At 44.8% G+C, this 12,612-nt stretch overlaps 1 protein-coding gene across 1 annotated transcript in view; it reads right to left on the bottom strand.

The window, feature by feature from the left end:
• UMODL1 (uromodulin like 1) overlaps positions 1–10,919 on the bottom strand; it is a 47,683-nt gene extending 36,764 nt beyond the window's left edge. The window contains exons 1-5 of the mRNA XM_074572869.1: positions 10,751–10,919; positions 4,131–4,292; positions 3,617–3,723; positions 1,512–1,704; positions 407–547 (exon numbers count right to left, since the gene is read on the bottom strand). Coding sequence (XP_074428970.1) covers positions 407–547; positions 1,512–1,704; positions 3,617–3,723; positions 4,131–4,292; positions 10,751–10,868 — 721 coding nt within the window. The 5' untranslated portion in view covers positions 10,869–10,919. The remainder of the gene's footprint in view (positions 1–406; positions 548–1,511; positions 1,705–3,616; positions 3,724–4,130; positions 4,293–10,750) is intronic.
• Positions 10,920–12,612: the final 1,693 nt, after the last annotated feature.

The raw sequence follows: 12,612 nt of genomic DNA, 5'->3' as shown, positions 1-12,612 counted from the left end.
TATACAACCACTGAGTCCCGGCTGCAGTCACACAGCCAAAATGGGAAGGAGAGGTCACGTACAAATAGTGTCACTCATCGTATTTCCCCGGGAGGCTGGGGAGGTGCACTGACACTGAGCGACGTGCTCTGAGAAACAGTCAGGGTCTGAAGCTAGAAGGTTTGGCAGGTGAGTGAGGACAGCTGAGGGTGAGAGATGAGAAACAGCCAGGTACTGTGAAATGCATACACTGCATTTCAATCAAAAATGGCTAACAGCTGGCTTACGTGGCATCTCCTCCCGACAGGAGGAGAAGGGGCACTGCGTGCTCCAGAAATCTTTGCCTTGCAGGTGGCTCCTGCCATAGACCGCAATGTCTTGCCGAAGTGTTCTCAGTATTTCCCAAGGTGAGACCTATGTTTCTTACCTTCCTTTCTTGGGCTCAGGTGGTGAGGGTTGACATCTGCATGTTCACGCTGAGGGCCACAGCTGTAATAACCCTCCAGATTTACACAGGTGTTTTTCTCGGGACAAGCATTCAATTCAACATGGGAACATTCATTGACATCTAAGAAGAAGAAGACACCTTGCACAGATATTGATAACAGCATCAAGATTGATCTGCAACGAGTGTAGACCAGGCTCTGGATATGATAAAATCATTGTAAATCTGCAGCAACTCTGCTGAAACTGTTCTGGGTGTACATGGGTGCAATGAAAACAGAATGCTGCCCTTCCCCAAAACTAGCCCCCACTCAGTTATAACCCTATCGCTTTTTACTCCAACTCTTTGGAATAAGAGGACAGTTAGTGGCAGCTCCTGCTTACAGTGGCAGGGTGTCATCCAAACCTAAGAAACGTCAGCGGTGGGGGTGAAGGACACCTACCCAGTGATTTCACTGCAAGTCGGACTGAGTTTTCAAAAGTAAACACAGAATAAGGAGTGAGAACAACGCTGCTTACGGGTGCATTTCAGAAGTGAAAACATTCAGATAACTACACAGTAATAAGTAGATTAAAATAATTTAAACTCAATATATATAAATATTTACCTAACATTTAAAAATTAGGTAGTAATATGCTACAGTAATTAACAGACTATAAATACTCCTTGTTTCATGCAAGCTACTAGAAGTAAGATACATCTATAAGAACAGACTATGTGTGCTTCCCAAGAATACTCTAAATAATTTTTTAAGAGCCTGTTTAATACAACTAATGATTGTGCTACAAATGTTGAACACCTTTGCTTTTTCATATGAGGATGGTCTATGTTACGTTATCAGGAGAAAATAAAAAATTGAGGAAGCAGGACTATTCCCCTCCAAACTATTCACTCCAGAACAATTACTAACTAACTACAACCCTCTCCATCCTATAATGGATAGGTTAGGGCCACTTTTGCAAAGTTTACAAGATTCACTACTCTGTTTTTGAAAGAAAATTGATAGTCATACAGACAAAATCCCAAGTGAAGTTGGACAAAGCCCCGTGAAAAAGCTTCCCCCCGTGGCAGGATTATAATGATTAACCTTGAACTTCTGTGTCAATCACTTCATACACACGCTTCACAATGTCCTTCAAGGAAGAAGAAACCTCCGCTAGCGGAGCTGGCTGATGCAGTCCAATGAGAACATGGGAGGCCACTGTCCCAGCATATACTTCTGCATGGTTACTCTGGATGTGGTATACAGAGGCATTCAAGGGCTGTAATGCACCAGTAATCTGGAAAACAGGGTAACAAACGCTTTGGTATCTCATTTCTTTATCAGCACAACTGTATGGCAATGAAGCATAATCTATGCAACAATTATCATCATAATCCGAGCGTAGAAAGCACCAATTCAGAAACCATACCAAAGTGGCAACATTTAGGTCTGTATTTATGCAAGGTGAGCTCTTCTTATTATCACATTTCACAGCAGAGCTACAGGACAGTAGTGACAAGCTAAGGGAGGTGTGGAGCTGCATGTCAGATCTCAAATGCTTAGGCAGGAGGATGCAACTCAGGAAAATAAGAGAAAGGCTCAATAGACAGAATATACTTTAGACGTGCTATTAAAATTCATCTGTAACAGCTGTCAAACACTTCTTACTTTAAGCAACTAAAAAGACTGCTGGCACAGGGAGTAGAAAGAAAAAGAAGAAAAGCAATAGGCTGAGCAAGAAGGCTGGGACTGAGAGCCATGGAGAGACCCCAGGCCTGACCGAGTCGTCACAACTGTGAGTCAAGGATCAGAGAAGGGACACGGTGGTGGGGGGCTGAGCGTTAGGAATCAGCAGAGCAGACAGGACCTGGGAGACCTTCCTCTGAGTAATAATAGCTCGTTGCAAAGTTTCAGTTTGTATTTGCCATTTTTTGAGTGTTTGACTTTGCCATAGCTTGCTTTAGACCAAGACGTAAAAGTCTTGGTAGATCATTGCCCTCTGTTCCCTACTATACAGTGACAGGACCAGGGCTTCCTGCTTTTTAAGTATATGGTGAATTCAGGTAGGAGGATGAGGTAAATTCATGCAACAACCCCATGCTACTGCTACCTTCTATTCTGCCCGTCAGTGCTAGTTGATGATGGGAGATGGGTTTCCTTTGCTACTAGCCCACTCCTAGCCGGAAACTGGGGAGGAGCAGAAATAAAAATGGAGGGAAATAGGCAACTGTCCTCTTGGGTACCTTTCAAAGGACACATACAAGCCTGGTTCTCCATGTCATCGTGGCATTAAGGCCTGGAGAGTCTTTGCCCCAGTTCATCAATCCATTCCCTAAATACCACCTGAAGGCCAGAGAGGGCTCCCCTGTCTGAGCACGGCTTTAGTTTGTAGCCTGCATCTTCCTGCAGTGCCTCCTTTCAGGAAGCGTGCCTTACTTCTCTGCTGGGGCTCTGCTTTTCTTGGTTGCCTTGGACTCTTCCTACCTGCTGTGTCAGGGATGGGGAGAGGCACGCCGTGCTGCTGGCTTGTGGCCGTGCACGTGTTGTTGCCAATGCCACTGCTAATCCAGGCACGAGGCAAAGCCTTGGTCTGACAGCAAAAGCAACACCCTGCTGTCTCCCCCAGCGCTGTTTCTGTGGCAAAAATGACAACAAAATGCCCTTGAGCCAGACACAGTCCCCTGCCATAATCCTGGGGTTTCACAGTGAAGCTTCTGGTGCTGCTGAGGCCACCTGCCATGTAGGTCCCAGTGCCGTAGATCAGGTGTATCGCTTGAAGGGTTTAACTCAAAACTCCTTATCAGAAAGCACCACACTTTGCAGGTCTTGAAATCTGGACCCTGTTGGTCATAGACCCAAAACTGAACTGAGCTGGAGCTGGAGCAAGCATTGCTTAAGCAAGAAAAAACCCTATATTTCAGAATATCTTTAAATTGCCCTCGGAAGAGACCTGAAAAATTTACTAAGGAAGCTGGCAGATCAATGTTACTTGAGCTCCTTGAGAACGAGTGTGACATTCACCAGTTAGAGAAAAATTAGGGCCCCAAAAAATTATCTAGTGGAACAAAGGGGGAGTGACTGGCTGGCAAGGTTATGCCCAGTGCAGAGGACTCTGAGATCCTTCCTGGGCTGGAGCAAGTGGTGGTGACTGACTAACAGAAACAGGGACACAATGAGCAACACACAGGAGCGTTCGTGTTTGTACATACCATGGAGTGCAAAAGGCGCGAATGATTCAGAAGGTAGGAATCCACTCTGATTAATTCATTAAAATCCATTTTCACAAGCACTGTCACGTTGTACCAGAATGTTCTTCCTGAAGCGTACAAAATAAAACAGCCAAGTCATCTGAGGTCTGATGCTGTAGAAAGCGACAGAGCTATAGGAAGGCTCTGAGAAACCGAGGCAAGCTTTAACTTTGACATTATGAAGGGTCCACGTACAGCCATCAGCTGCGGCCTCGTTTGCCAATTGCCACAGGCAGCGGCACCAGCAAAGGAGGAGAAGCCAAGGAAGGTCCACTGGACCCACAGCACCCACGCACTGTTCAGTGCTCCCGGGTGCAAGTACTGAAGCTGAATATCCTGGAACTGATCCAAAGCAGATTCCCGTATTTATTTTACGAAGAGCTATGGTAACAGTTTTCCTGCCCACTCCCACCCTCAGAAGGAAAAATTAAGCATATTTCTATTAGAAGCAGTCTTGAATTTATCAGTAACATACCCTCTGGCATTGGATCCACACAGCCTGCTCCTTTGGATGAGTTGCAGCATTTTTTAAGCCCTGGACATTCAGTATCGAACGTGCAAGGATAATCAGATGTTTCCATATTCTCCATTGGACAAACACCAGGTCTTGAGGCAAATACACTGGATCTATTGAGTGCTAAGTAACAAAAACACTTCTGAGAACAAAAATATAGAAAATCATTTCCATAAAACTGTGCTATTTAATTTACAGCAAACACCTCCTCCTCATTTTAGAAGCGTGTCTGCTCTGAGGTTTTCATGGGGAGAAAATAGCAGCTTAAATACCGTTATTTCATGTTAAGAGTGTAAATGTTCTCAGACTTTTCCCTTGTTCATGACATTTCTGTTACAGAAATTTTGAATTGATAATTTTCCATTAATAATTATGGATCGATGGATGATATGTAGATAGTCAAGTTTCTAAATGTGGAGACATTGAAGCACTACAAAACAGAAAATATGCCTGATGTCAGCTCTGACTAATCCAAGCCATATATAATGATCAAGGAAACAGGTCATGTCTAAGCTAGAAATCGTGAGTTCTCATTTAACCTTTTGTTGCGACAAAGTTAACCTTTAGTTATAGCAATTGAGGGTGTTACATGAGAGCGGAGACAAAATGCTCTTCTCAGGTACAGTTAAGTGGGTTACACACAGAGGGGCGGGAGAGCAGAACTGAGCCCACGGTCTGCAGCCTGGCAGCAGCCGCCCCGTATCAGCCAGCCAGCCACCGCGGGAGGTTGGTAGCCCACACCGGACAGCCCTGCAGAGAGAGCAGCTAAGGCAGAAGGTTGCTGCTTCCCAAGCCAAGGGCAGACGGTGGTCCTGGCTCAGGGCCAGCACATGCTCTTCTCCAGACGAAAAGAGAAAATATTTCTAAGCTCTACGAACATCGCTTTCACCCACACTCTCAAACACAGCCCCAAGTAATGCTCAGCTCTGGTCTTTCTAATCAGCCTAAAAGATTTCTTTTTTTCCATTAATTTCGTGCCTACAGGTTTTTGGTCCTATGAACTCTTGATCCATTACTGGGCAATTAAAGTCATCCACTGGACATGCAGTCTTATTTGCATAAAGAAATAGGCTATTAAGACCAATGGTTTTAAGGCCTTTGTCTTTTGGTCTGTGTCTTTTGGGGGGCCCTAAGTATGCTTGTCAAAGGTCTCTAAAAGGTAATTAAGAAAAGCAGGCATAGCTTAATGATGGGTGTCCACACCTCTGATGAAAAACCTGCCAAAACCCACAAGCTGGAGAACTGAGTTGAGACCTCTTCAGCAGCCTGCAAGTTACTTGCAGGTGGAGTTTCAAAGATTTGCATGGAGAATACACGGGACGGCACTTTCCCACAGTCTTTTATGTCGTATTTGATACACTGTGTGTATACTTTGTGTGCACACAGCCAACGAGCACATGCTTTAACAGGGCTGTGAGCATCTGTCAAGTAGAGCTGGTGTTAGACCCACAAGACCTCTGGGCAGCAAATTAGGGAACTCGACCCCCACCTGGAAAAGGGCGAGAAAGAAACCCTCTGCGTGCTCCTTCTGGGACGTTCGCCCATCCGGCCAGCCTCTCTCACTGGGAGCTTGCACAGACACGAGCGCCAAGGGATTTCCCTGCCTTTGCAGGGCACCAGGGCTCCTCACTATTCCAACCAGGTGCATCTTGGTAAGTTTGACACAAGCATCTAAATCCCTCCAGCTCTGCAATTCAAGTGCAGTTCAAGCAGGTTTGAAGTTCAAAGCAGCTTTTTCCACCGGAGTCTTTTTTTGGCATGCTTTACTGTGGTGTAAAAGATTTAATGAGTCACATGCAATTTATCTCAGAAAACACTATTGAATCCTGGCTGAGTGCCACACTAGCCATTTATCTAACATCAAAAGGTCATCATTTTCGGATCAGCGGAAACAGAGATGGATTCACATCACATTTCTGCCTAATTGTACCAGATGCACTTTGAAAATTCAATTTGTGCTCTCCACTTCAATCATCTTGGGGACAGTCACCTACCAAGCAACGCTGCCAGCACTGGGGAGCAACCCAGCCAACTCCTCTGTCGGTTGGATAAAGTATTAGGCTTTTCTCCTCCGTTATTTGCATAAACCTACAGAAGCAGAAATGCAGCACCCAGTGCTTAGCAACGAAAGCTCAGTTACCAGCCTGCCTGCATGAGAGCCGCCGGTCTGCTGTGACTGCAGGGTGGAGGGATCTCCCAGGAGACAGATGCTGAGGGACTCCATTAGCTCAGCCCTAACCCTCTCCCTCCTTCCACCTGGAAGGGCCGGGTTTCATCCAGAGGGTGCGGCAGAGCCAGGAACCGAAACCCTGCATTCATCTCAGGCATCAGAAGGCGGAGACAAATCTAGGAGATTATAGGAGGAGCTCCTGGCAAAGCCTGCTACAAAGGCAGGCTGGCAGTTTTCATCACAGGACATGTTTTCGGGGTCTTTGAGCACTGCTAGCCTTTAGCTGCTCAGACAGATGTTTTCCATCCTGATTGCCTGTCCGTGAGTTAATCATGATGGAGGGCAGCGTTGGGATGCGCTGGTTCAGCATCTGACAAATATTTAAGACTCTTCCCCATGAAAAGCCATATCACGCACTAGAACATATTCAGAAGCCATGGGCTAAAATCCAGCAACACCTGCTTCTGGGTGAGGTTCCACCCTCCCACCCTGGAGGGATGCTGTGACGCTGCCCGCATGCCCCCGGTGACACTGCTGTCCCATGGCTTTCTGGCAACGGCCCAAGCAGGAGGGACAGCTGTGCTGCGGCTCCCCGCTGCTCCAGTTAGACCCAGCATGCAAATATCTGCACGCAGGCTCTGAAAGGTCTCAGCCCTGCTGAGGAACTACCTGGGCACCTGAAATGAACATTTTTTAACTTTACAGTTGTTTTTTGGAAAACCTTAGGAAGTTATGCACACAAAGCATACTCTGATTGAAGTGTGGCCTTAACATTGCAAATCAAGAGCTCTCGAGTTACAAACTCTAGGATTAAAGTTGCCTGGGCCTTCTTATTTCAATGTATTTTCGTATACGTGTGCTTAAAAACCACCCTTCATCACGTGTTGATGCACTGTTTGGATCCCTGGCTGGGATCCAGCAGGGTCAGATGGCAGATAAGGAAGGAACCTCTTGCCTGTAGCTCTCTGGTTTCATCTTACCCAGTAAGGTGGAAGGTGGGCAGCAAACCAGCTACCAGGAGAAGTGGCCATGCCGCTCATTCAAGCAGCCTGGAGAAGTGGACCCTTTCTCTACCTGAAAGAAAAATCCTGCAAGATGCTGGGAAAGTTCCTTACAACAAACTCATAATAACCTTTCAGAGCCATGGTTTTCGCAGGTCCAGGAATCTGACCTGCAGCCCTGGGACCTGCTTAGCAATCGGGGGACTGCTCACAGTCACCATCAAGGACACGAGGCTCTGCGCTCCAACCACGCAAGTTGTTAAAAGCAGCACTAAACGCTCTGAAAATCAAAATCAAAATAAATTTTGAAAAAAAATAAAACCGCATCCTAGGTGTCTGAGAGTGGGCACACCAAATGGCTTGATCCCAGTCTCTCTGCAGCTCCATTGCCCAGCTGCGAAAGGCAGAGAACCTCCCTCCCTTCCTGCAGGATTCGTGGAGACGAATTGCTGCCCGTTGAGTCGCCCCGGGATTCACCTCAAGAGGTGATAAATACTTTTCTATTCAGAGAGAGGCTTGGCCGAGCACTGCACCACGCACCAAACGCGGAGGCCAGGATGACGCGCTGCTGGGAAGCTCCTTAGAGGGGCTCCATCTTCCTTGAGCACCACAGGGAAATGCGGTCCTCGGAGCAAGGCAGCGCCGGATCAGGTAATTAGAAGAGTTTACTAATATGCATGCATAGGCACAAAGAGAGGAAACAAAGATTGGTTTTATTTAACCCTACCATTAGAATTAATTATAGCACTTCCTAACTATTAGATAGTTCACTTTGCAATTTTTATTTTTAAAAAGTAGTTTGTACATGCAATACTATCCTTCTGGAGTGACGGGCAACTTGTGAGAACAACTGGAGTAACTTGACTAATGATCTAGACGTTTTTTCCCCAACAGTAAAGAAATAAGAAGAGCGGGGCCTGCCGTATCCCAGGCAGGGGCAAATGTTTCCTTCTAGGAAGAAAAGGTAGGGAGTGGCCAGGAGCAGGTTACTACGAAAGGTCACGCAGACCTTTCCACTCCTAGTAGGATGGAGAGCATGCCAACATGGATAACGTCAAGAAGAAAACACCAGTAGTTCAGCAGCGTGCTGTGCAGTAATTTCAGCAGTTCCAGTTTCTCTTTTCATCATTTATTTAAGACCGTGTCTAGACAGTGCATTACCATTCACAGAATTTATGACTAATGCCCTGAAAAGCAAAGATACCGGAATAATGTAAACGCAGAAATCACCTAGAAGCCATTCCAATCCTTTTATGGTTTAAAACATTCCCAAATTAACTTTGACAGGAAAAAGAGTCAAGGTGACCACAGTATTTCATGGGCAAACCTGCCCAGAGCGCCCATCAGTATGTGGCAAGGGCAGAGCGGAAATTCTGCAGCTAAGCTTTACAAGAGATTTACAGATTTGTTAATGTTAGGTGAAATAAACTCATCAACAGCTCCCAAGCCTAAAATATCCCTAGAGATGCTTTTTAAAGGCGTAGAATTATACTGGGAAAAAATATTTAAAATGTTACCAGGATGCCTTTTTTTCCCCACCCCCACCCAAGAAGACGGTCTGGATTTTCAGAGGTTCTGAAACACCTTGAAAATCCTGATCACTTACACAGTTTCTTGTGCAAACAGAGGCAACCATAACTAGCCAGTGACCCTTCAACATCTAGCTGAGACAGCTATTTCCTACTACTACAGAATTAAAAAGCAATTTTCTCCGATTGCTCTTCAGCCTTGTCATTTGATACATGCGTGCACACATGCATGCACATGCAAGCATGTCAAAAAGACCTTCCTGAAGTGACTATTCTGCACTAATTAGATCTATGGAAAAATTTCCCCGGCATGGAACTGCTGCTTGGAAAATAGGTACGATCAACAGCGGGTCTGCTGCCGGTCTGAGAAGACTGCCTGGACATACGGTAACCTCCAGGTCAAATTTTGCCCTGGCTGACACTCCACAACAGCCATAGAGACAAACAATTGCAGGATACAATAAACGAGGGATGATGTCTGTCTAATTATGCTTTCATGCCTCTTCTCCAGTAAATCATTTTAAGAACAAGTAAAATACAATCACCACTTCTGTGTTCCCATCTTTCTGCTACAGGAATTTTCCTGCTGGACACAATATTTTACCAGTAACTGTTGAGAAAATACCTTGCAAAAAAATTGTTTGGAGGTTCATTTTTGAGTGCTCTGAAGCAACTTAAAAGTAGGATGAACACATCGTTCTTTACAGATCCCATGACAAGACATATGGCTCATACCCTCTCATGTCACGTTATATGATCTGATGCAGGAGCAGGTTTGGGGACATTCCCACAGAACTGAGTCACCCATGTCTTATGACCCAAAACGAGGGCCTGGGCTGCAATAGGACCTTTCCTTTTTGATCTTTTGTTACAGTGTTGAGACTCTGTAAATTCCCAGGATGATAACTTGAAAAGGGGAAATGGAGAAAATGCAATGTCATACTGAAAATAGGAGACAAAATTATGTCCTGCAGAACTTTTGTGGATGCTGGAATAGTTCAGTGCTGGCCTGGTTAATCCAATATGCCTGTTCAGCCTAAAACCATGTGACTTTAACCATTAAACAATAAAATAAAACTAAAATGCTCCTTTTCCCTAAGGAATCCCTTCCACCTATGACTCGGCTTCTGCTAAAAATTAGCAATTTCTTGTTGACAGCTGGTAGCCCTGATATGGGAAGGAGAAAAAGCTTCCATCTTGAGTCAAAGACATTTAAGTCTTCCCAAGCAGAGTCTTGTTAAAACTCAGATCAGATCCACCAAAAGGTTCTCCAGCTTCCAGTCCTCCAACATAGCCCTAGGTAACTAAGGAAGCCCTGAGAAAATGGTCCCTAATGTAGAATTGATCAGAAAGTGGTTGGTACTAACTTGTCCTGAGGTCACAGGCTGTTTTAAATTAACACCAACACTGGGTTTGCATCCTGGGAACTGACCCTGCTCCAAATCAAAGGAGAGGTTACCCCAGTGCATTCTGAATTACCTTTGAGAAGAAAGCTCCTACTGTAAATGCAAGCATGCTCAGAGCACACACAGCACCAGGCACAGCCACGCGAGTTATTGCACTTGGGCATGGACATTGTCCTGAAGCAGGACAATTGATGAGCCCTTGTAGAGGTAACAAGCAGGTGCCTTCTTCATGCTCACCTGGAACTTTAGTGAATTTGCTACTAGGGGTGGCAAAGAGCAAGAGTCAGGAGCATTAGTCTTTCATGTCTACTCCTTACCATGTTGGATGAAGTTTACTGTAGATTTTTGCAGGCTCAACAATGTCAGTGAACAGGAACCAATTGCCCAGAACTGAATTAAGCCTGTATATGTCTCAGTTTAAGTGAATCCTCTTCATCAGACATTTATTTCAACTATTAATCTGACTAAAACTTACCTAAAGAACAGTAGAGTCCGACTTGCTCATATCCTTCACAGCAATCTGTAAGAGTGATGGTTTCAGGGACTTCAACAGTACGATACTGCATTTTATAGTACGTCCGGGGACACACCATCCATGGTATCCATCCTCCGCAGGAAGTGCTTTTCTCATAGGACTTTTGGTAGGCAACCATTTTAAACACATTTTTGGTCAGGCTATAGTTGCACAGATGGTACCCTAGCAAAGAGAGGCCTTTTTCTAGGGAGGAAAAACAAACAAACAAACAAACAAACAAATGGGAAAGAAAGAGATGAGCACTAACTTGTCACCCCAGAGCATCAGTTCCCTGCAGTATCTAGTTAAAAATAGCATTATGAGAAAGCAGTGACAGGATCAACTCAGATGAATGATTTCCAGGAAGGCTGATGTTAGGAAGAACATCACTTCAGAAAATGGACAGAAGAAAGAATTAGTAGTGACTGCTTGTCATATGCATCACTTCAGTCATAAAAGGATGCAAATTGGCAGATAATTCAAAGAGCTCTCAGTGCCTTCAGGTGCAAAGCAGGTAAAGGGCAATTTAACTCAAGTAGAGTATAAAAGAAATTAATATATGTTAATAGAAATTAGCAGCAGAGCAGAATAGGCACTTCCAGGGCAGAGTCATCCAAGTACTTTAGATGTCCACTCCAGGCTTATGCTGCCAAATTTTTCGGTTTTCTCCACTGACTATAAAGGGAATGAAGGGCGAGGACATCATGGGCAGATGAGTCACAGTAGATGTCTGGAATAAGACATCCTTCAGACATCGCCCTAGGCTAAAACTGGGTATTCATGCATCATTGGGAAGGACTTTCAGGTATCTGACACAAAAGGTATTCCTTTCCTCGAGCTCCTATGTTGCCTATCTGCATCTGTAGCAGACCATATTAGACCAGGCCCTTTGAGAGCTGCTGTGGTTCATTGAGTTCAGTATAAACGAAGTCAGTAATAAGTTCATTAACGACACAATTTCATGCAGGTTTGGGAACAGGACTCAGTTTCTGGAGTTCTGAAACCTGTCATGATGAGGAGCAAACTTTTTACATGCTTTACTTAAAACTGAAATGAGCAGGAGCAGGAAAAAAACCCACCCACCACAAAGAAACCCAAACAACAACAGCAACAAAACCAGATGGAGTTTAAGAATTAGCAGTAAGCAACTACAGTCATGTCACAGACATCAGGCTGTCTCTTAATGAGATGTCACAGAAGCCATAGGGGCTGAGTCACCCTGTGTCCCATTTGGGAAATAGATGGGATAGAATTAAAATGCCTATATCATCCTTTAGACAAAGCAAAAGAAACTTTAATAAGGATAAATATGAATTAGCTGCAGGGATTCAAGTATGGCAGGACTGGTATTTCTGAAAGCTCTGAGGGGACCAGGGCCAGTCGACAGACAGACTGAAGCTAACATAGTATACACAACAAACAGCTTATTTGTACAGTTTATCTCCTGGGTGAAAAGATGAAACATGTAAAAAACAATTAAAGGAAAAAAAATTGTCAGGTTCTTAGGAATTATGTGCTTTCCAGCTAAACACAAGACGTATGTGCAATTTGAACAGGACTGGGAAAAGAGCTTTGAACTGGACGATCCATTTGCAGTGCAAGGACAGTCCAGAAGAATGGATGGGATAGGTACCACAGGCCACAATACGTCCCTCAAGCTGACTCAAGCAAATTACCCAGAAGGTCTTCCTCCAGCCCTGATCCCAGGAACTGCTCAAATAAGAATAGCCTGAAAGATATCCCCTGCCTTAGGTATTCAAAAGGCCGTGAAGAAAAATGGATTTGCTTGGTGCAGTTCCCAGATGGAGGCACGGACATCTCCT

This window comes from Larus michahellis, chromosome 1 (assembly GCF_964199755.1).
Source record: "Larus michahellis chromosome 1, bLarMic1.1, whole genome shotgun sequence".
NCBI lineage: Eukaryota > Metazoa > Chordata > Aves > Charadriiformes > Laridae > Larus > Larus michahellis.
The sequence above is the reverse complement of the archived record's forward strand: the minus strand, read 5'-3'. Positions and strand labels throughout refer to the sequence as shown.